A 27,817-nucleotide genomic window follows, 5' to 3' on the forward strand; every position below is an offset into this window, starting at 1 on the left:
GGATAACTCAATAAGTTAATTTTAAACTACACCACTAGTATTAAATTATGCTATTTTATACTTAGTCGATGATTTAAAATTTTGCATTTACGACATAGTTTTCTTGTTCTTCGTTCCTTTCTAAGAAATGTCGTTTTGCATTATTTATTTGGTCTATAATTCTTTTTCTGTTTTCGGTATTAAATAGGTTAGACTTCGCATTTCTATCGTCAATATCCTCAACCCACAATTTTCTATTACCATACTTGTCATTTATAAATTTTTGTGATAAAGTTAATCTTTTTGTTGGTGATATTTTAGGAGATTTTTTACTCTCAGATAATTCATTTGCAGTTATTTGATCTATTTGATTGTATTCTAATTGCAAATTGCTCATTGACTCCATCGTGTTGCTTTTTGTTGATTCTTGTGTTCTCTTGTTTCTCCAATATGATTGACTTAAAGAGAATCGCTTGTTACTATTTATTAAGTTTTTATCAGATCTGTTTGGGGGACTCGGTGAACGGCTATCTTCACTGGATTGTGATAAATATTGCCGTAGTTGAGGCCTGTATTTCTGGCGAACCTTTCTCTTTTGGCTGTAAAATGGATCCTTTTCGCTTTGTTTTTTGTACTGAGCCGCGGGCCTATTCACGCCCCACTTTGGGCGACTATCTAATTCTTTTTTGTATCTTTCTTCTGAACGAAATCTTCGATCTTTTTTCAATGTACTTTGGTGACTGTCTTGTGGTGCGTTTTCGTCAATGTTAGCATAGTCTTTATCTATATTTCTTTCAAGATCATCCAGTGTCACCATCGTCTCTGATGTACATCGAAATACACTCGCTTCGGTTTGGGTGCATGCATCTTTTTTGATTAAGCGATATTTATTTGGTGTTAAGACTTTATGAGCCTCAGATAAATCATTTATATTTGTTATTGGCATACCGTAAATATTTTGAGCTAAGTTGTGTGGCACTAAAACAGCTAATTGTATACCATTTGTTTGTGTTCCAATTAGGTCCGAACAGCTATTAATGGCTATCGGCACTATATTGAATTGATTTTCGGATAAAGCTAGAGGAGGAGGCATATTATGTATGAATAAGTTGAAGTTTCCTGGAGCAGCCGACCTTGGAGAGTTGAATCCCGAGGCTTGATGAGAAGCACAATCTCTTTTTGGGCTTTTGGTTGATTGCGCGTCGTATGTTCTATTAGTTCTAGAAGGGCTTATTGGCTCAGCTGTACATTGAGATGGTGTTTCAGCAGTTGTTGCCTCTATACAGTTATCTTTTTTTTCACTATCGGCATTTATACTAAACATTTTCCTTATATTAGTAAACCTTTTTTCTTTTTCTTGCTTAGCCTTCTTTTCGGCGTCATCGAGAGCTTTCTTTAAAGCTTCAAGCTTTTTTTGCTCCATTAATTGTTTTTCTTCGTGTCTCCTTTTTTCTTCCTCTAGTCTATTTCGATCTTGTTCTTGCTGCCTGAGCATTCGCAACTCCTCTAATTTTTCTTCTTTAAGTTTCCTCTCTTTTTCTTCTTGGCGACATTTTTCTCTTTCTTCTAACTGGTTCAAAATAGCTGTTTGTAGTTCTAAAGCTTTGATGCGTTTGCTTTCACGCTGAGCTTTAACTTCAGGTTCTAAAGGAACGTTTTGTCCTCTCAAAAAAGTTCTGAAATTAACGATATATTATATTATATATACATATGTAGATAGAACATACACACAAAATACGAACGCTGTGCTTTGTTACCTATTGAAAAAATATCTACCTTCCCTCATCGCTGCCATGACATGATGATCTATCACAGTCAAGTCCTGTGCTATTACTTGAACTTCTTTGATCTATAATAAGTACTTCAGACGAATTTTCAATCATGTTCAAACCTCGTTCGACCCATGATGGAGTTCCTTTCTTTTGATTGGGCATCTGCGTGAATAAAAAAATTTATGAACTAACCTGTTAGCTATGTATTGTTTCAAATGTAAAAAATATAGTTAAATTAAAATGCAAAATAATATTCTTCGCATGTTGCTTTTCTTTTTAAATCTTATGATAAGGCTCTTTATACAAAATAGGTGTCTTTAAATAAATTGCATATAGAAATAACAAAGAATGTCAGAAAATCTTAGCCGTTCTAACTTGTGGTAACCGAGCGTTTGGTGCAGTTGGTTCCCAAAGTCGTCCTGTGGCGACACCGCGGTCTCCCCATCGCAGACGGCCTTCTTCTGCAGTCCTCGGACTACGAGCTGACCACGGTGTCTCATTTGTACCTGGTCCGGTATTTGATGTTTTCTTCCTAAAATTGAATGTTTTTATTGCAGCTTATTTCGGGATATTATAACACTTACTACACAAAGTATTAATGTTTGGGCCCCAGTTCGTTACTTCGATTTATTAAAATAATTTTAGTACTTAATCTATCTAAGCCGTATTGAAATTATAAAATCACGGAGGAGGGTGGAAATTAATCGTCTATTTACTAAGTTATGAAGGTAGTTAATAAAACAAATGTGAATACATAGTATATAGCCAAAAGTTTCATATTGTTAACAGTTACTAGGATACCTACCTGTCGTCGTTAGTCGTTTGTTGCCAGGCTACAACAGGATTTCGGTTTATATCATGTACCGCATCGTTATTATTCCTATTCATGTGGTTTATAGTTTCGCTCCCATATCCTGAAGTATCTCCTTCGCCATCTTCGTCATAAAACGAAAATCTCTTAGCACTCGGAATGTTGCGATTAAGAATGTTTATTTTTTTTTCATCTTTCAATTTTTTCTCATCGTCGATGTGATGTATTGGAGGTAGACTTGGACTTCTTTGTCGTTGAACTGGTTCAGGATATTCGTATGAAGATTGTTTGTGTAATTCTAATGTGCTTGCGAATTGATTACGGACTTGCAATCGATTCGTATATCTTTCACCTGAGCCCCAGGGCAGGTAAAGATGTGACATTTCCTCTGAAATAAAAACAAAATACACAAAATAATTTTGCTATCTCAGAAAAGAATTGATTTGGAATATAGGACGACGTTAGACGACAAGTACCTTCCATAACAACGGTCGTAGACAGATTGATCTTAATCAATATGTCCCGTACAATAAAATCATATGCTTCCTTTGTAGGCAAGGGCTTTTTTTTAAGTTATATCAATAATTCTTGCGGGGAAATGTTTTAAGAACGCGATACACGTCATTGTGTATTTTACTGTTTTATTTTTATGTTACTCAGAATAAATTCCTTTTTTGTTTTTATAATATTGCGAAGCGGTGCTAATAAAACAACTATATTATGTGCTTTTACTCTTTATGAATTCTTTTTTACGTTGTTTTTTGCCCTGTTCAGAATAAAAATAGTCTTTTATGTTATTCTTGTTCGTATCCAACAAGCAAAAATTGTCAGAACTTCACGTGCACAAGGCATTAAACAAGCCGTTCGGGTTCACGTTGGTATGCACGATTTCGGCCACGTCATATTAGTTTTAGTATTTCTCTAACACAGATAAAGAGTACTTACGTCCTTAGTGCATTTAATTTCTGAATTACACTTTTCATCTCATTTTTATCCTGAGCATGATTTGGTTGCTCTGCACGCGTTTTACGCAAGAGCATCCGGGTGATGGAAGGCCGGCTATCCTCGACCCACGCTGGTTCTGGTCCAGCGGGGTATTCCGTAGGATAGCTCACTCTAACCGGCGCCATCTAGATGGGCTGTCTCATGCGAGGTTTGGACGTTGGTTGTTGAGCGACAGGGGGCTTTAGTCAGTTCGACTCTGACATGCTCCGCCCTCTATTCCCAGTGGAGGGCGGAAGTCCGGCGATTTCCTACTGACATGATTTGGTATCGGGACTTTTCAACCGTCATCTACTAATAAACAAACATATTTGGGGACACTGTTAACTGAAAGCCCATTGTTAGCATCTAGTAAATACTCTGAACGTACTTTAAGTTTCTTTACTAATCCATCTTGAGCCCTCTACAGGGTGTATTGAAATGGTTTCTGATAACGCAAATAGATGATAAAGCCAGTGAAGTTATATATCTATAGAGGAGTGTGTTTCAGTTTATGTTGGGATAGTAGGTAGGTACTTTATTGTCATTTCAGTAAGAAGTATGTATTATAACAAGTAGGTAGGGAAGTAAGCAAAATTTTAAAATAACTGAATGTGTCGCAATTCGGCGTTTTATCGTTTATATTGTTTGCTAGAAGTTGTGTACTTGGTTGTCATTGTTGACAATGACTGAACTATTAGGCCGTTGAACATGACTATATTGAATTTCTAGCAGAGTGAAATACTACAACTTTTCAGCATTGAAAGGGAAACATTTTTTGTTTCATCATTATTCTAGTCTATCTAGAAACTACCAGCTTGTAATGGTACCCTTCGGGTCATTTGGGTCGCGGCGCTGGTCTCATCTATATACTTATACATATATAAATCTACAGTGGTTTTTACGGATGTTCCGTTACAACTACTGAATCATACATCCGATTGACTTGAAACTTGGTATCCATGTAGAAAATACACGTACTTAATGGATAGGCTAATATTTATATGGGTGTTGGACTCCCTAATAATAATGACAATAAATAATAATGTTAATTTTAAATGCGCAGCGAAGCGGGCGTGTACGGCTAGTCTAATATATGTCATGTGGACTGTGGAGCAAGGTTGAATAATGTAAGTTCTTTAAGGACATTTTTTTTCTAACTTATCTGATGGTCTTGAGTGACCATTTCAGCGTAGCCTCGACCAGGTGAGCTCACGGGGCTCAAACCTGATTAAGGATACTGATGTTTTAACTCAGAGTACTGTATAAAATTTGCGTAATAAGTTTTAAGTATTCAATAAATAAGTTTTTTTATGTTTTTACTTCATTGCTGGTAGCCTAAAGGGCTTCTTCAGCTACACGGGACGAGTAGGTGAGCTCATGAGTTCAACCTGAGAGAATTTACTAACAATGCTAGCAGGAGCAGTACCTAGTTGAATCTACCTTCGGATCGGAATCGCGCCCCGCTGAGAAGATCCAGCGAGAAACTCGGAGGGTTGTGTCTATAAGCTAGGTTGTTTGTCTAACTGTTACCGGTGCTTGGTGAACTTAAAACCGATCCGTAGATCGGAAAGTAGTAGTTTGTAGTGTCTATACCCCAAATAGTTTGCAGTCAGCTTGTCTGTCTATCTAAATGTTATACACAATATAAATAGAATGCACCCTACATTAGTAAAATTTTATAATCCTGGTTTCATCCACAAATGAGACCCAAAAAAAGAGTTTGTACTCATTTGTGTACGAAATCAGAATCGGAAAGCTACTAGAATGACGCGACACGATAACTTTCTTATCGTGCCCGCCGCCAACTAAACCCTTGACCCGGGTCACGTCCTTATCCACAAGATTCACTGTCTGTGCAAGTTACTAGTAGGTGCTACTAATACACTCACACAATTATTAGACGCCTGCACCTCTCAACATAGGTAGGGGTTTTCACATGATAAAAAAACGAGTGCGGGGCGGCCTCCTAGTTTAATGATATGTGTACATATGTATATCTGAGTTAAATATATGTCCTCCTGACATGCTTCTTGCCGAATATCATGATTTTATTCATCTTTATTGAGTTGAGTGAGAAAATTTATAAGTCTGCCTTTTTTTCGCCATAAACCAGTATTTAGTACAAATTCCTGTACCCGTCGTTGAGAAAAAACGGTCGGAAGTCTTTTTTAATACTTAAACGGGACCTGGTGTTAAGTGGTTACCGGAGCCTAGTGTGCCGAGATCTGCCTTATAACATGTTTTATATCGCGGCAGAAAAGGCAGTTGGTGGTATGTAGCCGTGCGGGCTCACAAGACCCCCTACCACCAGTAATTATAATTTAGTGCAAATTATAATTCGGACAGACAGACACAAACCGATAACAAAGTGACAAAGGGTTTCTTTTTTTTCCTTTTAAGTGTCAGAAACCTGAAGAGTTGACATGTTTGTATACTTAATATAATATAAATAAATAAAAGTAATTTAAGTTATTGCGAAATAAAAATGCAACTCGGACTGTAACGGATATGTTTCAAATAAAGAGATTGTCCGGTTGTTACACAGTTGAAAACAATTCTAAACAAATAACTTCAATGGAAGTGTCCGTCTTGATTTTTTTTATTTTTATTTTTTTTTAATGTCCCAAGAATATTTGCTAAATCGAACACGCATTTTTTTATTTTATCTCTCTGTTTGTTTGTTCAAGCTTAGGTCCAAAATGACATGACAACCGATTCAGATGGTATGTTTGAAGGGAGATAACTTCTGTTGTCGACTACCTTTTCTCGAACCGAAACAAAATGAAAACTGCACAAAGGGATAACTCGCATATATTACAAGCTAATTGCGACACTTATCAATCATCATCATCATAGTCGGTTTCTCTTGGCAGAACAGTCGCGGTCATCTGGAATTCTTGTTTATTAAAGCCTTGACAGCTTATCAATCATACGTTGGTAATTTTTTTTTAGATCAATACAGACTATTTCATTCTGACAAAACGCAGATGATAATGTTTGCCCACTGAGTTTCTTGCCGGAAAAACCCTCCTCTCAGTGGGTCGCGTTTCCGATCCGGTGGTAAATTCTGTGAAGCACGGCTCTTGCTAGCGTTCGTGATAGCAACATCGTCAGGTTTGAGCCACGTGAGCTCACCTACTAGCCCGGTAACGTTGACATGGTCTCTCTAGACCATCAGCTTAGGTAGGAAAAAAAAGTTAATGTTCAACTAGTAACTTTTACTGGTGGCAGGACCTCTTGTGAGTCCGCGCGGGTAGGTACCACTACCCCGCCTATTTCAGCCGTGAAGCAGTAGTGCGTTTCGGATTGAAAAGTGGGGCAGCCGTTGTAACTATACTTGAGACCTTAGAACTTATATCTCAAGGTGGGTGGCGCATTTACGTTGTAGATGTCTGTGGGCTCCCGTAGCCGCTTAGCACCAGGTGGGCTGTGAGCTCGTCCACCCATAGATCTAAGCAATAAAAAAAAATTGTATGTTTTACATTTATTTTTATAACAAATTTCCACCGGGCACATCTAGTTTAATTATGAATTAGAAATATCATCGCGTAAAGTAAGCAGCAGCAGTGGTTAGTTTGGTTACGCTCTCGTGCGCGCAATCACACAGCTCTAAAATAACGAGTGAACGTAGTAGCTGTATTATTTAATGTTGCGATAACTTACCTATTTAATGCGTAACGTAACCTGTAATTATGGGGTTTAATTATCAACAGACATGGATTCGAGAATGAGAATTGATATATAGAAGATATAGACAGACAATAACAAGACCCTGCAGATATATAAACGCGTGATCGCCCATTTTGAGACATGAAATTGAAGTCATAGCTGCTACGATAATCCTAATTCTCGCGGTTCCGATCCGGTGGTAGATTGTGCGCAGCTCTGCTCTTGCTAGGGCCAGTGTTAGCAACACACCCGGTTTGAGCCCCGTGAGCTCGCCTACACGCCAAGGAGAAGCTGATATAGCCTCTCAAGGCTATCAGCATAGGTAGGGATAAAAAAACTAATTTTCGAATCGGAACGTGCAACTGCTTCGCGGCAGAATAAATGGCTGTACGTTTGCACTCGAGCGGGTTACTAAGATGTATTGTCACCGTCTGTTATAGAAGCTAGAGGAGGCCAAGTCTTACTTACCCGTATCTGCCGATTAACTGTCGGACGGACTCTTGTTAAGTTCCTCTAATCTAAAGCATACCAATAAAAAAAAACAAATTGCCCTTTTAGGCAGACGAGTATACGGCCCACCTGATGGTGAGTGGTTACCGTCGCCCATGGACTTCAGCAATGCCAGGGGCAGTGCCAAGCCGCTGCGTACCGCAAAAACTGCATATAATGTACAAATGTAGATAGCTCTCTTATACTTCGAGAAGTAAGCGAAGTAAAATCTGAATCACGAAGGTATTTTAGAACTTAAATACCTACTCAAGTTTCATGTACTTATCTGTTGGTAATAATTCAATCACATACATACACGTGAAATTCGACCATAATCACAGATCCCTCAAGATTTAAATTCATTTTAGGTACTTTCTTGCCTTGCTTTTAGGAGCTATGTAATAAATAAGAAAAATCGGTTGACATAGTGAATATAATATATAAAAGTAGTTAATAGTTACAGCTTACAGTCGCTGCGTCCTCAAATATCATAAAGTTGATATTATACCATGAATATTGTGAAAATTTGATAAAAGATTTAGCACTTGGCGTACTACTAAAAATATTCGTGCTACCTGTTTTGTATAGGCAATCAATAAACAAATTGGAATTCCAATAAAAGTTCGGAGCGTTAATGTAATGTCGTCATGACAACATATGCCTGTCTGCCGGTCATACCCATGAATGTTATTTGGAAATCCATTAAGGACAAGGGTCGTTATATTCTTTTCACGCCCTTGAGAGTTTTTTGACCATTCATAGACATTTACATTTGTTAGTTCCGAAAGGCTTTGTAAGGCTTCTAACTAACAATTATTTATTGTTCTTTTGTTTATTATCGATAAAAGTGAAAGAGGAAACTGTAACGGTTGATTTGTTAGATTTCATTTGTCTTTGAATTGTGACGGGACTGTTTTTTTTAATCGCGTCAATTACATAGAAATCTACAAAACTAAAAAAAAATTAGTGCTAGATAGATTTCTACAGCATTTTATATAATAATATTCTTCTTTTCTGTATTGCAATTTTTTCTTCTTCTCTACAAGAATGGATATTACTTAGCTTAAGTATTCTACGAGAGACTCGTGTCGAAAATCAACACGCAGTCCGGAAAGATAACAGAATGACTGCGGCCGCTCTGGTGATGTTCAAGAATAATAAGATAAGTATCAATGTTGTAATTTGCAGGCTTTGCAGGCTAATGTCAGCCCTCCTCGCGAATTGCATTTGCAAATCAGGATAGGAAGTAACGGGAGGGTTAAGTTAATTAATATGGTATTATTATGATTTTTAGGTACGAATGGATGGTGGGCAAGTGGTAGCTTGTGGTGGTTAGGGTTGCATTCCCGTATCTTCTTATTAGCGTCGGTTCACCGGAATGCAAAACATAAGACAGTTTTGTGTATATTTCCGTGGCTTAATATTCTCTGGCTATCGATGTCACGGTTCATGATCGAAAAATCTCTTAATCCCTGTTCTGTTCTAATGTCCAGTAAGCAGTGAAAGTATAAGTTTTAATTAGTTTTCACAATTGCGAGCGGTTGGTAATTACGTTTAAAGGTATGTGAAGATTTTTTAAATTAAATTACGAATAAATCAAGAAAGTGAAATTGTGTCCCTACTTAAAACATTTTATCATTAAGTACTTATACCATTGTTATGTATAATTCATTTATTAACCGATTTTAAATAAAACGTAGGAGAGTTCATTTTAAGCGGACAGTTTGATTGTCGAACGTTTGACAGTTAATTGTGGATATCGATTTCTGAAATAATAGCTCATTAAGACATTAGTCATAATGAGTCCAAGTCAAGTTTGTGTGTTTCTTCGAATTAGAAAATACCCGCTTTGAGTTGTATTTCATGCTAGGTGAACTTGAATTTGGAGATTGAAAAATTTATATTTAAAACAAGAACGTACTATGGAATAAGTGTTTATTGATAAATTTTGGCCCTGAAAACCAAGTACTAAAATATATATTACGTTTTTTTATTGTAGACGAATAAAGGGAGGGGACAGTTACTGAAACCGAAAGAAATATAAGGTACTGCGTTAAGTTAAAGTAAAAATAAAATTAATTTACTAGGTTATTCACATTTGCCGTTGTCAGGGCAGATGCTAGCAGAGTCTCCTAGGCTGAGCCTCGTGAGCTCGCCTATGCGTTCGGAATCGCTAGCATAGCCCTCCGATATTGCACTAGTAATAGGTAAGCGAAAAGAAAATACGCTAGGTACGTTTATATTTCGTGAAAACCCAATGGAAAGAAAAGGCTTACACCGGGCAAGAGTACGTCACACGCGTTTTCGGCATTTTTGATGAACAGAGAAACTTTTTTTCGAATTTTCGTATGTTATGGATACAATAGACTAATATAAAATATTTTAATGCGCATACATAGGTTTGGTTGGCATCGAAAACGACAACAGAATGTTGGTGTCAGTCATTCTCAACACGATACCAGAAAAAAAAGACATAATGAAAAATAAACTATTTTACTTAGGAATGTTTATTTAAATGTAACATAATTAAAAAACAACTGATGTGCGGAACCTACGACCTCGACGTAACGTGGGCCGGCTAGGCTGCCAGGGTTATATTACGGTTCACGGAAAATGAACTTATTAAAAGGACAAATAAGCATAAATGTTTTTTGGGCTACTAGCATATTCTTGTTGCGACTTTAGTAGTTTAGTCCCTACACTATCTAATTTTGTATTATGAATTAAATGAACGCTATTAAAAGCTATTATTACATTTTGGAACGCAACCCTTTTTCGGTCACTTCTGAGTACAGTCGTAGATGACGAGCATTAATTAGTTAATATTTTTTTTTACTTTAAACCATTTAGAATAGAAAACATTAAGGCCTTTAAGATTAAGGTGACCCATACTTACTGACCGCGTTTTTTAATTACATGGCGTGCTGATGGTACATAAATGTAACCAAATTCGTACTAGTTTTAATGATTACTCACGCATTAGAGACCGTGTTGGTTCCACTTGCATGACACTAAGCTATTTAACGAACTTATCTCCGAAAGTGGGATTGAGACAAATATTATTGGAATCAGATCGTTGAACGCTTCATTGGATTAGTGGTTAGTGACCCTAACACTGTACAACTGAATGTGGATTCAATTACCGGTTGTAATCAGTATATTAATACGCTTTTATTAGTTTGACTTTTATCTATTTCTGTAATGGAATCTTAAACGTAATTTTTCACGAAATTCATCACGTTCATCTAATTAACTTTGTTTTGGTTTTTACACTTTTATTTTATTATAACACACATTTATTTTATTTTGATATTTGGTACTCTAAGTATACATACATTATAAAATCATAGTCGAAGGCGGTTGGTTGTCGATCGTTCGTTTTTTATTTGTTTGTTTCACATTTGTCTCATTAAAAAATTAATAACACTATTTTAAAAAAAAAGCAGCTAAAATCGTACATACCGTTTTTCTAATTTAAAATTTTCAATGTCCTTGGAAGTATGCGAGATGTGCAGAAGTGTGATTTATTTCTCGACGAAACAAAAAAGGGTTTTTGGACAAAATATTTGAAGCCAAGTTATTGTCCGTCAGTTTGCGTCCCTAGAACCCTGCTACTAACACGATCACGGACTACACGCAACACGCAGAAGGTACACACCTTTTTCCCGCGCCCACTGTTGCTTCTTCTGTTCGACTAACGACGTCGGTTTGCTTACTGACAGCATCGCACAGCACTATACATTACACTTTCTAACGTCTCGTATTGCACACACATTGCGTTTCTTCCAAGCGCAGTTCAGTCACGGTGCACCGGCTAATGAGTACTTCGTAGTGCTTTTAAAAATGGACGTTTGCGCGCTACCGGCTACCCGTTTCGGTTCGCTTCGCATGTGCACTCATTGTCCACGATTGCTGGACCATCACCTCCGCGACTCTATTACCACAATAACAATCGATTATGTATTCAAACTAACGGAATTCAAGCATATCAGTAAGTCGTGTAATCACACACTTTGACGCGCAACGTAACTCAGAGGCGAATAGTCCAACAATTGCAACAGTGGTCTAGACTTCTTCGGTGGTCCGTTTCAGTCAACGTCACGCGAATATTTCAGGGGAAAGCGCCGGAAAAGCCGCCGGTCGATACTGTAGTCATAGTAACGTTTGTTTCACATGTTTGCAAGAAAGCAGAGGCGTCGTAAGGAGTGATCGAAATTACTGTTATTTCAGATATCCCACATTCTTTGAAGTTTTTGTAGGTAATCAACGGTTACATAAATTAGAGAAGTTATTGATTTTTTAGCTATATTCACAATGAAGTTTGGTTTGGCTTGCAAAATGGTGAAGACAACGTGTTACCGACAAACAAAAGACCGTACTGCGTCTCTGCTTCTTTTACAACGAAGCGTGTATTTTTTATTTTGTGACTATTTGCATTTTAGGGCACTGGGTAACGTCAAAATTCTCACGTGATACCATTAATACCCTGCAAGTTAATGCTGTTGGTACCATCAAGGGAGCTTATAAGTAATTATATAAAATTAAGGACGTTAGTTAGTGAATTAAATAATAGGTAAGTACATTTTATCACTAAATATCATAATTCTCAATCACGGTTATCTCTCTGAACGCCATATAGACAAAAGCTACCGAACTGTTATCAACCAACAGATAAGAATTATACGAAAATAATACGTTACGGAATTATGGTCTTTACGAATGGAGTATCAGCTCTGAAATTGTCTCTCAAGACCATCAGCTTAGGTAGGGAAAAAATGGTGTATCAGTTCATAGCATCGATTTTTCTATATATAAACTATGTTTCTACATCAATTAACATGTAATAACGGAAAATTATTTTGATTATTTCTTTAAATTAAGCCTATTTGGAGAAAATAGTTTATGTATCACCGTTAAAATAAAATTAGTCTTTTTCTGTATTTTCTTTCTTCTAAAACTGTTTTTATGTCAAACAATTCCGACCAGTAGTTTTTTTTAACTGGAAATAATTTCATTCAAAATTGTAATCGTGTGCATGATTATCTACTGCTAATACCTACTCAATAATTGCTTATCCACTAGCTCATCGTAACACAAGTTAGATTGTTTAAGTATGTTGGAACCTCCACAATTGACCAGAGTCTCGATGCAAGATCTTGTAGCCATGGTTTGTCACTTTTTTGGTTGCCTTCGAAAGCAGATGATTATTTGTCACACCTGATGGTGTAGTCGAAAATGTGATCAACGATGTCAGAGGCCATATTTGAGCCGCCGCCTGATTAAATTGCTATGTTCAATCATAAAACCAAACTATCGATTTTATTATACAACCGAAACAATCCACTTGAACATCTTAGGCTTGCCCATTGCATTACGATATATGTATTTTAATTAGTCCCGCAGTAGTCGAAATTCGACTATAATTAATTGGAATTGTAAGTTTGTACACTATTATGATTGTATTTTATACTTCTATAATCACAAATTTCGCCAAGGCTACACTATAAAAAATATTAACAAAGACAAACAATATTTAATCTATTTTCAATTTGACCACAGACGTCAAGAACAAAAGTTTGACAATAAATAGTATGCATGCGTGTGTGCGTCAAATACATGGTATGTAGTGTGTGTAATGTTTTCTTTATTGATTTAATGTATCTTTTATGCATTATTTTAAAAAAATATTAGCATTGTGCACTTCTTCTCTATATTCTCTATAAGTGTGGAAAATTTCATACTCCTCCGTCCGCGCAAATTTCGTAAAAAGGGATACAAAGTTTTTGCTTCGCGTATTAATATATAGATTCCAGTACAATCAATACTAATTTGTTATGTTTATACTAACAAATTAATGGATTAAACACATTTTACAAACACTGGTTGTGTTTTGAATGAGAATTGGCCTCTTTTAAATTTTTAGACCGACAAGTCTACGTGTAGATTTATTTATGTAAATGTAGAAAGAGAAAATCTATTATCTAATTATTATGTAGGTACCGTAACAGTATTACTCTCAAATGGATTACTCAGTCCACGCAGTCTCCATTTGAACTTAATGGAAAGTTGCTTCATATTCACATCACGAAGTCGAGGAAAGGGTTTGTAATGGTTATCATACCATGCTTTAATCATTACCTTAATTGATCTAGTTTCTAAAAGCCCCTAATGTTAAAAACGGATATCCTTCATGAAGCTAAATCTAAGATGCTGTATTATTTCTTGGTTCGATTGTCATTCTGTTGTAGAGGGATAGTCTTAGAATGTATAGCACGGACACAAGGGAATTATTGAGGGCTAAATTAAACGAAATTACAATCTTATTACTTTTTTGAAATCGTTGATACATGTAACATTCAGTTCATGTTTTGGGGACATTTAAGTTGAAATAAATTAATTGCAATGTATATAAAAATTTGATTGTATTTATCAATCATATCAATCAGGAGTCATGATTAGACTAGACTATGTTTAATGACGTGGAGAGAATTTTACACTAAGCTGACATAGATTGATATAAAGATATGAAATATAATTTCCATAATTTCTACATTTTTTATTTGAAAGTACTTATATGTAAATAACTTACAACGCTATTGCTTCTCTAATTCGACAGTTTTCAGTATGGCCGTTCACAGTGGAAATCCAGAGTAATATGGTCTCATTCACTCTCATTTCGCGTTTTCTCATGTTATCTGGTATTAGAATTCAAAATATTTCGATCTAGGTAAATATGTCCCTTCTACTACATGAACTGTCTACCCCATTTTTATTCGGCCACGAAACGTTCAGAATAGTAGAGAAGATTAATAGCAACTAGTACCACTATTTTTTTTCCTACCTTAGCTAGTAACCTTAGAGGGCTATGCCAGCCAAACCGAATGAGTAGATGAGCTCACGAGGTTCTAACCTGAGGACATGTGCTAATACTAACAAGAGCAGTGCTTCGCAGAATCTACCACTGGATCGAAAACGCGACCCACTGAAAAGATCCGGCGAGAAACTCAGTGGGTTCTGTGGGTTAATTTATTCGCCAAACCCTTAGTCGCGTGTGGGTTCGACGAGAACGATGACCGGTGTTTGTAATTAGCCTAAAAGCATCGTTAGTAGATCGGGAGGATCCGAAATGACGTGATTTGGGCGACGGCGACGGTTTTCCATTCGGTCCGCAGAATCGGGTATGTAGTTTCCGGCGGCCACGACAAGAGGGTTTTCATGTCGCCTTTTTCTCGAAATGGGGCACTGATGCCGACTGAAGACTTAGTGATGGAGTTTGACTCCAGATCGTCATGAAGATCCACGTTCATCACGAACCGCGGTGCTCCGACGGCTATCCTGCAAAAACGGGATTGAATGACAGAGGGTTCCAAATCAGTGCGGGTCCCGTGAGCGAACACTAAGCTTGCTTAAATCATTACCGCACTTATGCAAGTGTATAATTTTGTATTGTCACCTTGTTACGAACGGACAATTTACTTTGCTTGCAAATCATCGGATAGAAGAACTACTCGAATAGTACTTTTTTTTATTGCCCTTGTAGGCAGATGATCATACGGCCCACCTGATGGTGAGTGGTTACCATCGCCCATGGACTTCAGCAATACAAAGAACCGGATATAATAATACAAAGAACAGGTGCCACTCGGTTATCTACATACGTTTTCTAAAAACGAACAACTCTCATCGTTATTCCAGCTATCATGGACTGTTGCTTTTGCATGGTATGGTGATTCTTTCCGTTGAAGATTAATCTTTAAATCGATCCCAATTAAAGTATGATCAATCGATGTACAAAAATTTCAGATTCACCCCATAGCCAAGGTGAATCAGGTCAACCTAGTTTTTTGTATATTTTGTAATGAACTATGTATAAGTTAATGTATATAAAATTTTAAGCCTCCGGAACCATTTTAATCTCAATTTTATTGGTACCTATTACCCTAAGAAAACCATTGAGGTGTTGGATTTGGAAAGGGTCCCGATTCCCCCCAATCTAAGGTACCTACCTCAGAACTTATTTCTAGATGAACAGATTTTGAAAATTCTTTTTTTTAAGATAGTGAATCTCGTTCTCGTACCGTTTAAATTTTATCAATATCTGGCCAGACCTTTTTTTTATTGTCCTTGTAGGCAGACGAGCATACGGCCCACCTGATGGTGAGTGGTTACCGTCGCCCATGGACCTCAGCAATGCCAAGGGCAGAGCCAGGCCGCTGCTACCTAATATCTAGTTTTCGAGTACGTACCTAACGCTTAGTAAATAAGTCGTCGTGACGTCTCTTGCTGCATTCATTTTGATCGAAGTAGATGATGTAGGATGCGGGCGAATGACTTCCATAAAGATATCAAAAACATCGCGTAGGTCGGTAATGAATATAGACACTCGCAAAAATCATAGGTAGGTAGGCACCACCTACCTAATTTGCGACCTAATTACCGATGATATTGGGAGCTCTCACAAGGATAGGTATTACACTATCACTATGCGTATCTCTGCCGTGGTGCAGCAGTTGTATTACAAAACGGAGACTTCAAGGTTGGGTAGCGAGATTTTATGTTGATATCTATGGGCTTCGATAATTCCTACTTAACATAGTGAACTCTTAAATTGAAGAAATCAACATTGTAACAACATTGATGATTAAATCATTTAAATTAAAAAAAAATATATTTTTTCCGTTTTGGTTTACACCAGACCATAAAAGTCGATACTTTCTGGACAAAAAAGGTTTTAGTAATGAAATGCTTGTGTTGAACCTTATCGCAATATTTTATTTTTATATTAATAGAAAAACTTATTAACTAATTTATAATTAATTAGAACGCATATCTAGTTCGAATGTCTTCAAGTTTTTTTGATACTTCAGCGGGAGTACGTTCCAAATCACCTGCGATGGCTTTTTGTTTTCCAGGGTCTAGGGAGTTAAACTGTTCACATAGATCTCCGTCAATCACATTCTGCAACAAAACAAATATCGCGATTTTTAATTGGCATATCAGAAATTGGACTGTAAGTAAATGAATGCAGTAATAAAGTGTTGAAACAGTTTATTTTTGAGCTTATTCCTTTCCAGGGCAAGAATAAAAAATTGTGCTTAGATGGGTGGTCGAGCTCACAGCCCACGTAGTATTAAGTGGTTACTGGAGCCCAGACATTACAACGTGAATGCCGCCACCCACTGATTTATGAGTTCTAAGGTCTCAGTATAGTTGCAACGGCTGCCCCACCCTTCAAACCGAAACGCATTACTGCTTCACGGCAGGAATAAGGCAAGGTGGTGGTACCTACCCGTGCGGACTCACAAGAGGTCCTACCACCTGTTATGCGAAATATCTTATGCGTGGGTTTGTTTTCCTTTCTAATCTGAATCTATACTAATATTATAAAGAGGAAAGATTTGTTTGTTTGTTTGTTTCGAATAGGCTCCGAAACTACTGGACCGATTTGAAAAAATCTTTTTCCATTAGAAGCCGACATTGTCCCTGATGAACATAGGCTACTTTTTTAATTTTTATTTTTTTTATTTTTTTGGTTTCATGTGTGTTTTAATGTTTCCGAAGCGAAGCGAGGGCGGGTCGCTAGTATTAGATAAAGTTGAACTGTTCATTCTAAAAACTACAGATAAGCTGATAACAGCGAACCCGACTCTCAAGAATGCAGCATCCGATCGCAAGGCGGCGTCACCATAACGGCAGATCGCACGTCGTGCATAACTCGTCAGCCTTGCTATACCAACAGTGTAACACAAATGTCTTCAGAATGAAGACATCTGCTGACTGACTGTCGGAATGTAATTTAAAATTTACTAAATTTATAAAAACGTCAATATTTTCCAATAATGCAACAAGTGAGTACATACCTTTACTGGGTAGTAATAACTTCTAAAAGATAAATGGTCACGCCCACATAATGGTGAATTTTCACTTCTCATATGCATCTCTAGATGTTGAAAGAAGTCATGATCTTCTCTTGATGTAAACGGTAGTAGAACGCCAAGAGACCCACTAATTGTTGCATATAGTAGTGCTTCAGAACCACCAGGAATTAATGTTGCTCTCTGTAGAGAGGTTACAGTTTCACCAACATGAAAATTGACCACAACATCTCCCTTTTGTGAAGCACCATTAAGTAAACCTGAAACCAATAAAGTTTATCTAAACATTACTTCTAAATTAATTTTATTTATGAATAAAGAACTTTAAAATGTACTCAGATTTTAAGTAGAATCATAAAAATTCATTAGTCTAGCATGTGAATATTTCTGTATCATCATTTGAAATTAGAATATATTTTATGGCCAGAATTTACTTCAGAATACTTCTTATTCTACCTTACTTCCATTAAATGGAAGTAAGGTAGAATAAGAATACTATCTTGCATATTATAGGAATGATGTATTCTGGTAAGAAAACCATTGATCGAGACATCCACAACTTCAAGATAAATGGTGGATTTTCCTAGCATCAATGAGTAAATAGGTGTAGTTTTTACATTAAATGTTAGCTTTGGCATTAAAAAAAGTTAAATAGTCTGCATATTAATTCACAGAACTAACCTCTGTCCCAAAGTGCTTTGTTTCCAGTAGGATCTTCATCAACATCATCACTTACAGATTGTGGTAACCGCATTATAGCCACATTACCAAATTTGTCAGATACTGCTATAGTGTCATAATCAAGAATACAGCTATTTGTTATCCATCTAGGATTGGTATCATCAGCAAAAATAATTAATTGATTCTCTCTTTTCTTATGCTTGACACAAAATACAGATTCTTGGACATCAGAAACAAAAATTCTCTGTCCAATCGTTTTTATATCTGCTATTAAATTTGGAATATGTCTATTTTCACATTTACGTAGGAGTTTTCGTCGTCCAATATCATATAATCTTAACATGCGTCCAACACCAGCTAGTAGTCTACCATTAAATGCTGCTATAGCACCAGGATATTCATCTACTGGAGTTTTGTGAACAAGTTCTAATTTTCCAGTGTTGCCATATATCTGAAAAACAGAATTCAAAGGTTTACATTTTGTAATATATGATAGCTAGCTTTTAATTTTTTTCTATAACCTCAGATCTGGTTAAGTGTTCGTCAAAAATCTTCAGATGAAACACGGAGCGATATAATTTTACATCATTGGAAAATCTTTTGTATTGTGTAAATTTCATTATTCGTTTTTAAGTTACCTTATAAACATGTAGACTGCCTTCAGTGCAAGAACGAGGAGACAGTATCAAATCCTTTGCAACACCAACCACAAGATGTGGTTGTGCATGTTCAGCATGTGCAGCCCATCTTACTATGCACAAAGAAACAGCTGCTTCGTTTTGCTCCAGTGGAAGTCTAAATAATGTATTGGGTTGACCCCCACCAATACCCATGTCAACAACACGAATTAGAGATGCCCACATGCCTGAAATAATGTTTTTTTTTACTATTTTGTGGTTAACCTTTTAATCATTTTAACAATGATCAATTATTATTTTCTTAATGTTTCCCATACTTGAATCAAATGATTAATGTTAGATCATTTGGGATTAATGTAGGGAATTTTATGTAGCCACATCCGATTAGAGACAGACTACTTTTATGTAGACTACTCTTGCCCAGAGAATGTGGCTATATATGAAAGCATGCATGGTTCTTTGTATAAAAAACTTGCAAGGGCCAAATTTTTAATGCATAATTTAGCAAGATAATTATTTTCTGGTTTGTTTATTGTGTAGTGTAAATTTAACCATAATATATCAGAGAAACAAAAGAAAGTTACCTGCTCCAGCTTTAGGTGAAGAAAAAATGTATTCAGGCAAAGTATCAGATAGAAAAGCATCTGCCATTTCATTTGCTAGTTGCTGTTCTTCAGGAGCACCTCCAGCAGCAGCTTCACGCATTTCTTGGGCCATTTGAATTCTACAATATATTAAATGTATTATAATATATAACCAAATAAAGTCTTATTTATTTTTTATAATTAATAGTTAATTCAGTACTGCAGGAGATTTCCACATTAATTTCAGGTTTGTGTGTCTTTGTTTCATCATTTAAATTGTCAAGTGTAAATTAAAATTAAAATCTGTCAAGAAAAAAATACCTTCTGTGTTTTTTCATTTCCTCTGTGTAGGCATTGTGATCAGTTTCTAAAACTATAATGTGATTGTTGTCAGAATTTATTATAAACTTTCTTGGTGTGTATTCTAAAGGGACAAATGTTTGATTGAATACAGCTCCCAATTTTTCTAAAGCCAAAATTCTCAGAGTGTTGGAAGATATGGCTACAATGCCTTCAGTACATTGTTCTGAAACACAAATGCAGTTTGTTTTTAATTTAAATTTTATTTATTAAAATATAATATTTACTTATTTAATATTTATATGTCCACGGCATGGTTTTGCCGCCTTCACAGTCGAAGTGACTCCAGCTTGGCTATGGAATATGCCGAGTGCCACCCTCTACCACAAGGGGAAGGCGACATGCTCTACGACGTTGTGGGCTCATCACTGTATGAGACAGCTACACACCACTCTTGCTTGGCTTCACCTGCAAAGGTAAGGCCAGGCAAACACGTCGATATTTTAAACAGTAATTTTTATTTCTTACCTGAACTAAATCCTGCTGCATATTCCAAACATTCATAAGATAGAGGTGTAAGGTGAAAACGATTTTGATAGTGATATCCTAGCCATGTTCTAGACGACACAGCTAGTACTGCTTCAGCAGCTTGTACCCTTACTTTAAATAACTTCACAGGTCTTGACCCCAAGTATCTGCAAAAAAAAAAACCAACTTAAAATATGATCATTTTCAAAATTATGTTTTCATAGTAGTAAGGGCTCTCAGATCTGGTTAATTACTCATCAAAATTTTCAGATGAAACACGGAGCGATTACAATTGTTAACATCATTGGCTTTTACAATAAAAGAAGTTAGTAATAGTGATTTGATTAATTAATTACCTAGTTCTAGTGTCTGCAAGATCACCGCTTACAGAATCTAAGGTAGTTCTTAACAGCACCCCGTTGCTTAAGCCAATGTTTAAATGCAGGGCAGATTTTGCACCAGATTCAAATGGTTGCTCAATAATGCATAATGATTCTGCACCAGCAGGAAGAGCTTGCATAGAACGTGGTGAAAGACAGTCCTGAAAGAAAAAAAAATCTATATTTTTTGAATTTTTTATGCTTAAGAGTTAACTGTATAATTTTTTAAACATTCAGTAATTTGAGAATAACGCTTTTTTGGGATGTTGTAATCACAAAAATCAGTGGTGTCCTGGTGTCATCATTCCAATTATTGCTATTGTATGTGGTTATTATGGTCACCAGAAATACTTACTGCTGGGTCCAAAGAGATAATTCTGACAGTGTTATCATTGAGACCAACTGCTAAAAACCATGCTCTCTGTTCCCCTGCTGCAACTGAACCTAATGCCATACAACAAACATCTGAAGATAATTTCTTTCTTTCTGTGTATTCATTGAGCTGTCCAGTCTGAAAAACAAATTTTATTTGAAATATGTGTTTTACTAACAAACATTTAAGATTAGTACTTTTAAGAATGTCCACAGCATGGTTTTGCCGCGTTCATAGTCAAAATGACTCCAGCTTGGCTATGGAATATGCCGAGCGCCACCCTCTACCACAAGGGGAAGGTAACATGTTTTACGACGTTGTGTGCTCATCACTGTATGAAAGACAGCTACGCATCACTCTCACGCGGCTTCACCCGAAGGCAACGCCACGCAAATACGTCGAAAAAGGGTTTTTCGATGTTTTGTATTTACTTACAGGGTCCATTTCGAAATATACCAACTCCCCTCCAGTTAGGGCAATGACGACTTGTCTTTGATTGACTGCACATCTGACTATAGATTTTTTTCCAGGAGCCTTCCATTCATTTACACGTTTGTCAGCACGAATATGTCTTATACCATCAGGATATACTTGTACTAGAGCGTCATTACCCATTGCATGACAACTAAGTGTAGGTGTAGTTCCCAAAAATCCTGAGTCAGTGACTTCTTCAACAGTCTCACCGATGGAAAGAACAAGTGTGGCATTAACGAATGACACAATGATGTAAGAATCGTATTCCTCTGTAACCAAAGAAAATTGAAAGCTATTATTATGTTCAATAAGTAACTAAGAAAATTTTGTTGATGGCGATGTTGATCTTCAGTGTAGATAACTTGCTCTGCCTACCTGTTCGTCATGCTGAACCATGTCTGTTCACCTGCCGTTAGTAGATTCTGAAAAGAAAAACCACTGGTGTTTATGTTTGACAAACAACCAGGGTTTTATTAGTAACTTGTTGATAAAAGGGAGCATTCATAAGTGGTAGTAGTAGAGTGGCGTCACAGTTTATCAGTAACACGGACCAAAATTATAATCATTATGCTCCTGTACTTCAATCTCGACAGTTTAATTATTTAATTTTAGAGCTCCCTGAAATAATGAAACAGAGTAAATTAATACTCACCATCTTTATTTCGTCGAACTGTCCAAACAGCATTCGGTGATCCTGGAAGCTCTGATACAGCCATTTCAGCAACTTCAAGACCATGTCTTAGTGCTCTAAGGGAGGATCGTGGGCCTCTCCCACATGCCAAGTAAACTTGCGGAGTATCTTCCCCAGCTAAATCTGCCACATGGCAAGCTGGAATTTTTATTAATCAATTATATATATATACTATTTTTTATTTTGAGGACTCCTCATTAAAACATTGAACGCCATGCGGCCCACTGGTGGGCCTAGCTTACTATACTATTTGAGCCAAGGCAAAATTAGAGAATCTAACTTTTATCAACTTGAGATTTTCATTATAAAATTTATATAATGCAATAATTTGCACGGAACATAGGACTTTAAACTGCAAATTTCTATTGATTTGAAAACCAAAGCGTTTGGGTTCGGCTTAATAAGAGTTTTGTTTGATAGCTGCAATGAGTGGCTTGTAGGAAAGCCTCCCGCGGCTCACGGGTGACCCTCGTGGCCCGAACGGTCAGTAAGATAAGGCGCACCAGTGATGCGTTCAATTGCTACTACTTACCTAATATTGGTGACAAAGAATCCATTTCATCTACCAGTACTAAATTCCTCAAAGGTCTTGGTGCAAAAAAGAATGTGTCGCCCTCTTCTAGAGGCATAGCAGAGCTAAATTCTGGTTCATCATCTTCATCACCCAAATGTGCTATCTGATATAAGTAGCTGAAATTTATGTGTATTTTAGTAATTTATCATTCCTAAATAGATGTACAGCACACATCATAAACTTAGTATGTACATCCTATATCAGTGTGCACTCACCCCATAACAAGGGAGGACCTTGGTTCAAGGATAAATTTCTATAGCATGAAGTAATTCTTAAGAGTACAAAATGAGTTTATACTCACTAGCACTTATGCAACGCAAATATATTTACAAAAGTATACTCACTGGTTGCCAAATTCACAAGCCACAAACAAAAATCCAGTTTTAAGAACACACATTGATGTTGCCACTGGTACAGTGTCAAAGTATTTCAGCTTTATTTCAGTGACCATATCTTCATCAGTTTCTATAGTTATTTTGAAAATATCACCCTGTTCAGTTTGTGCCAAAAAGAAAAACATGGACTTAGTTTTATGCGTGGCAGAACAAACAAAGATCATTCCTCTTTCTGGATCATCTAAATCATTTCTTCTGCGAGGTATAGGACACCTAATATCATGTTGATCACCCAAATTTTTGTATGTGAGATAATTTTCAGAGCATATAAGGACACCAGAAGGACCATCATTTCCTCCAGGCACAGTTATGAGAAAGTTTGCATGCTCTTCTAAAGGTTCAGAGTACTTTCTAACAACATGATTCAAACCAAGATCTAATTCGTAAAATGTTAAAGTCTGTTGAGTTTTTTGTGCAGCTTCGCCTGTGGAAGATAGTCATGATTGATTTTCAAAAGTAAAGATAAGACTTATTTGTGTGTTAATTTAAAAATCATACAGAGAGGATTTGACGTCACTGTCAATCAGAAACACGGACCTCAGAATAATCATAGTATGTTTTGTAATTAGATAGTATGTTTAAATTATCACAAAAAGTATATGAAATTCTAAGCAAAACATGACAAGACATTCAATTAACAAATTACTACTAACCGGTAGGATCTGAATCAGCTTCTTCATAATCAATTTCCAAACATGCAAACATGGGATTTTCAAATCCAACATCAACACCAACCATGTGATAAACTAGTGTGTTTGACTTGTGAGCTTCAAGTGGTGAAGATATTGTTAGTCGAGCTTCTGCATCTCTATTCAAAATGTATACCAATTTCTGTTTTTCAATTGCACCTAAAATTTAAATAAACTTTGAGTACTGATTTTGTAAATTTCATTTGAGCAAATAAATTGGAATGTAATGAATTTAATATTGTACCATTCAAAGTACAAAAAGCAGTTTTATAAGATCAGACAGTGAAAATTGTTTTTTTTTTTTTATTGTATGGTATTGTAAATGACAGTATTTCAGAGATAACCAAAAGTTAGTGATTGACCAAGCATCATTGGAATTAAGATATTTATATCTTTTTACTGATGTTTTCAAAACAGTAAACCTGTTTTTCGATTTTAGAGTGAGATAATCACCTTAAAAAAAGACATGTGCGATTTTTGGTCTCAAATCAATGCATCACATGTGTGGCATAACTAGAGTCCCATTATTACTTATCTTAATAATTATATTTTCCAGTTTATTGGTTCACATCACCATAAATGCCAATAAAAATTTACAGTATACATTAAAAGGTACAAACAAATTAAATTACAAAAGGTCCAATTGAAATTGTATGCACAAACAGTGCTTAAGTAAACTTATACTAGTTTCCCTTCAATAAACCAAAATCAGAGAAAACAAATCTTACACCCGTATCTTTAGTCGTTTACACGAGCTTGACTCGACTCAACCTCCAACGCGCGTTTTGGTATGCTTAGTCGTAAAAATAAACTCCACTCAAACGTCCTTGGAAAATTTTCCTAATCGGAGTGAAGTAAGCGAACTGTCAAGTCAAGGTACGTCGCGACGTACCATGAACGTTCCTCAAGACTGGTTTTCTATCAATTTCCAAATAGTATGTGGACCGCAAATGGAAATATATGATATTGTTGTGCAATGGCCTGGATCTGTGCATGATTCGCACATATTTTGATAATTTTTATTAATAAAGTAAATAGTTCGAGGTTAGACTCTTGTTTAGACTAGTGGTTAGATATTTGAAACTCCTTATTTACCTACATAAGAGTCATATTTTGCTTACTACCTAATAAATAAAGTCAAGCTTGATCAAATTTTAATCATTATTACCTCACTCGAGGACAGTTGATGAATATTGTAATGGTCGACTAAAAATACCAAACTCGAGTAAGTTTGGGAGGAATGCTCGAGCATCATCGGATGAGTTAAGAGGACTATTTGACGAAACGTCTAAAGATACGGGCATTAGAATTTAATACTCCACGTTTTGTACCACTGAATATCAGCAACTCTGGCAGATTTTCGAGACGAGAAGAAAGTCTTATGGCTTTGTAGCAGTGCTAAAGGTTAATTGTAATTTTTAGTTGCAGCATTCCAAAACTACTCTTTTGGAACCCAAAACTAAAATTGATTCAAGAGGTAGGTATTATGAAAAAGTCCATACCAATCATAACAGCTCTTCCTTTAGGATCAATTGATAGATATTGACCAGGAACTATTCTCCTACAGCCAGATTTACCAAATGTTTCTTGATGGACTTTCTCCAAAATGTTCTTAGTTGGGATGTACTCCAAAATGATGATACGTCCAGAATCAGAACCAACCACAATGTAATCTGCAGAAAATTCTATATTTTAATGTTGTGTTCTATTGTTCGTAAGTTCAGGGTTAGGTATAACTTTGGAGATTTAGGTTATTTTTGCGTTTATAATGTGTGCAATAATCTATCATGTTAAGCATGCTACAAAGTCAAGAGTCATAAAAGTTCACATTATCTGTTAGGATTAGTTTGTTCCATTGCGGTACATCCCAACATTGAGAAAATGCAAGGAGCGACGCTTTGGCCATATTTTGTGCATCTAGTTATCCCATGTTCTTTGTGTTATAAAAAACATGGAGCAAGATGATGCAGTGTTATTTTCGATCTTATATAATGTAAAAATATTGGATTTGAGAGGAAATTCTGGGATTAAGATAATTTAAAAGAGATAAGCTACACAGTTCAATGGACCACATGGTCACATGGCCAAAGTTTACTTACCTTTTGTTCCTCCGGTTAGACGAAAAGCCATAATAGACCGAACTACACCAAATATTTCAATTTTCATTAATGTGTGGACCTTTCCCGTGTTCGGATCTGGCCGTAACAATTCAAGTGTTTTGCCACGTGATATAATAATCTCCTGTTGCTTAGTTCCAGAGAAATTTCCATGTACGGCATGTGTTATGGCAGATGAACCTTGCAGTGTTAAATTGTAGAGATACATCGTGATCTTATTTTAACCTATCCCTGAAAATAAATCGGGTTAGGTTAGTTAATTTATCTTTTCAAATAATTAAGCAACTGAAACAGAGGTGTGGAATTAAAATGTAGGGCTCGTAACTGACGAAAGCAGAAAGGATTTTGTGCTTTCGAATGGGTGAGCTTTCTGTTATAGCACCGAAAAAACGACCACGATTAATATATAATTTATCGTGGAGATACCTAGTGCAAATACAAATTGAAATGCATCATAGTCTAGCAAAACGAGAGAATTAAAAGATTACCTTTAAATATTAGCAATTGATGGCCGCAATGCGGCTCGATGCAGTATTTAATTTTCACGGGTGAACCGGCACAAGCAGTTGCCGGTAAAATGGCGGATTCAGAGCACGCCATTGAGCTTCGTTTTCACGGACCAATCAAATGAGAGGATTTTGCATCATGGCGTCGAGTTTTATAGAGGAATGTTGCCATATAAGAAATATTTTAGTAGCTGTTTTCTGCCATCTGTTGTTGGGTAGTGAAACTTGTAGCACAGGCTTTCAACGAATGAGCAACGGCTATTTTTTGTCAATAGATGTCCATTGCAGTCCACATAACATGCAATGAGATATTTAAATAGACAATAAAAATAACTTTAATTTACCTTAATAGATAATAAAGCTTCAATGTTAGTTCATTAATAACAAAAGTTTTATTAATAATAAAATCAAAATTAATTTAGTTAAAATACAGTTATATTAAATGTATTTACTTAAATTATTCGGAATTACACGTATTAAGACACATCTAATCTCACTAGAGATTTGATAAGGATCTCTCTCTCAAATTCTTCCTAGTTACAGACATCGAGCTCACCGCTCACTTTGTGTTAAATTGTTACGTGAAAAAAGGGCCAAATCATAAAGTGAATGCAATGCAACGTGCTTCCAACGTAATTATTTCCGACTGATTTTGAAAGGTCGTCGGAGATATACAATGTCCTGACTAAGGCCTCGGTTCAGTAATCTCGGTAGAGTTCCTCGGTAGGGCGGCAGTAGACAAATCTCCCTATCCGTTCTGCTTTTTGATAGCTGAGCGAATACGCAATTATTTTTTTCTGTCTGCCCAGTGAGCGCCTGTCAGTCCAAAGGTGAGGCACCCTGCTGTCTTCTTGAGAATTGGCGAATAGGCTGTACATCTTCTAGAGTCCTTAAGCCTAATGGAAAATTGTATTGTTTTTCTGTAACTGTAACTGTACCTTTTCTGTACCTTTGGTCATATAAATATATAATTATGTATTTATTTAGGTACCGCCAGAGCGTTTTCTGAACGGAATTAAGGATAGATTTTATTGTGATTTGTACATCATGTACGAAGGTGGGCGAGGGAATCGATTTATCTTAACACCAAGTGGTCCGTTACTCCGATGATCAATCTATTTTAAAAAAAAAAACAAGTAGAATCGCTGCGTGCATAATGGTTTGCAAGGCCATAATTGTGCTATGTGTTGTCCCTGCATTATGTTTTGTATCTTTTATTTTATTAATGCCGTTTGGCAGACGAGCTCAAAACTCTACCTGCTGTTGAGGAATTACCGAGCAGACATCTCAACCTAGATCCCGTCATCC

General features: G+C 36.3%; 2 protein-coding genes across 3 annotated transcripts; both read right to left on the reverse strand.

Moving 5' to 3' along the window:
- Window positions 1-73: 73 nt before the first annotated feature.
- LOC105842926 (uncharacterized) lies at window positions 74-11,890 on the reverse strand. Its single transcript, XM_038013863.2, has 5 exons — window positions 11,363-11,890; window positions 2,557-2,950; window positions 2,127-2,283; window positions 1,756-1,913; window positions 74-1,655 (listed from the first exon to the last, which is right to left on the reverse strand). The coding sequence occupies exons 1-5, from the start codon at window positions 11,427-11,429 to the stop codon at window positions 74-76; spliced, it is 2,358 nt and encodes a 785-aa protein (XP_037869791.1). The 5' UTR covers window positions 11,430-11,890.
- A 4,560-nt stretch (window positions 11,891-16,450) lies between these two features.
- On the reverse strand, window positions 16,451-26,652 carry LOC101738508 (splicing factor 3B subunit 3). Of its 2 annotated transcripts, XM_004933578.5 has the most exons (17): window positions 26,492-26,652; window positions 25,986-26,234; window positions 25,389-25,559; window positions 23,851-24,045; window positions 23,147-23,621; window positions 22,761-22,918; window positions 22,190-22,366; window positions 21,499-21,806; window positions 21,046-21,201; window positions 20,667-20,851; window positions 20,311-20,477; window positions 19,804-20,008; window positions 19,483-19,622; window positions 18,899-19,125; window positions 18,261-18,711; window positions 17,565-17,839; window positions 16,451-16,662 (listed from the first exon to the last, which is right to left on the reverse strand). In XM_004933578.5, exons 2-17 carry the CDS (start codon window positions 26,209-26,211, stop codon window positions 16,522-16,524), a joined length of 3,657 nt encoding a protein of 1,218 aa, XP_004933635.2. In that variant the 5' UTR covers window positions 26,212-26,234; window positions 26,492-26,652; the 3' UTR covers window positions 16,451-16,521. The 2 variants fall into 2 exon arrangements, with proteins under 2 accessions (XP_004933635.2, XP_004933636.2); XM_004933579.5 differs by lacking the exons at window positions 16,451-16,662; window positions 17,565-17,839; window positions 18,261-18,711; ... (4 more) ...; window positions 20,667-20,851; window positions 21,046-21,201 and adding an exon at window positions 21,913-21,959 and having other exon boundaries at window positions 21,655-21,806.
- Window positions 26,653-27,817: the final 1,165 nt, after the last annotated feature.

This window comes from Bombyx mori, chromosome 11 (genome assembly GCF_030269925.1).
Source record: "Bombyx mori chromosome 11, ASM3026992v2".
NCBI classification, from domain to species: domain Eukaryota; kingdom Metazoa; phylum Arthropoda; class Insecta; order Lepidoptera; family Bombycidae; genus Bombyx; species Bombyx mori.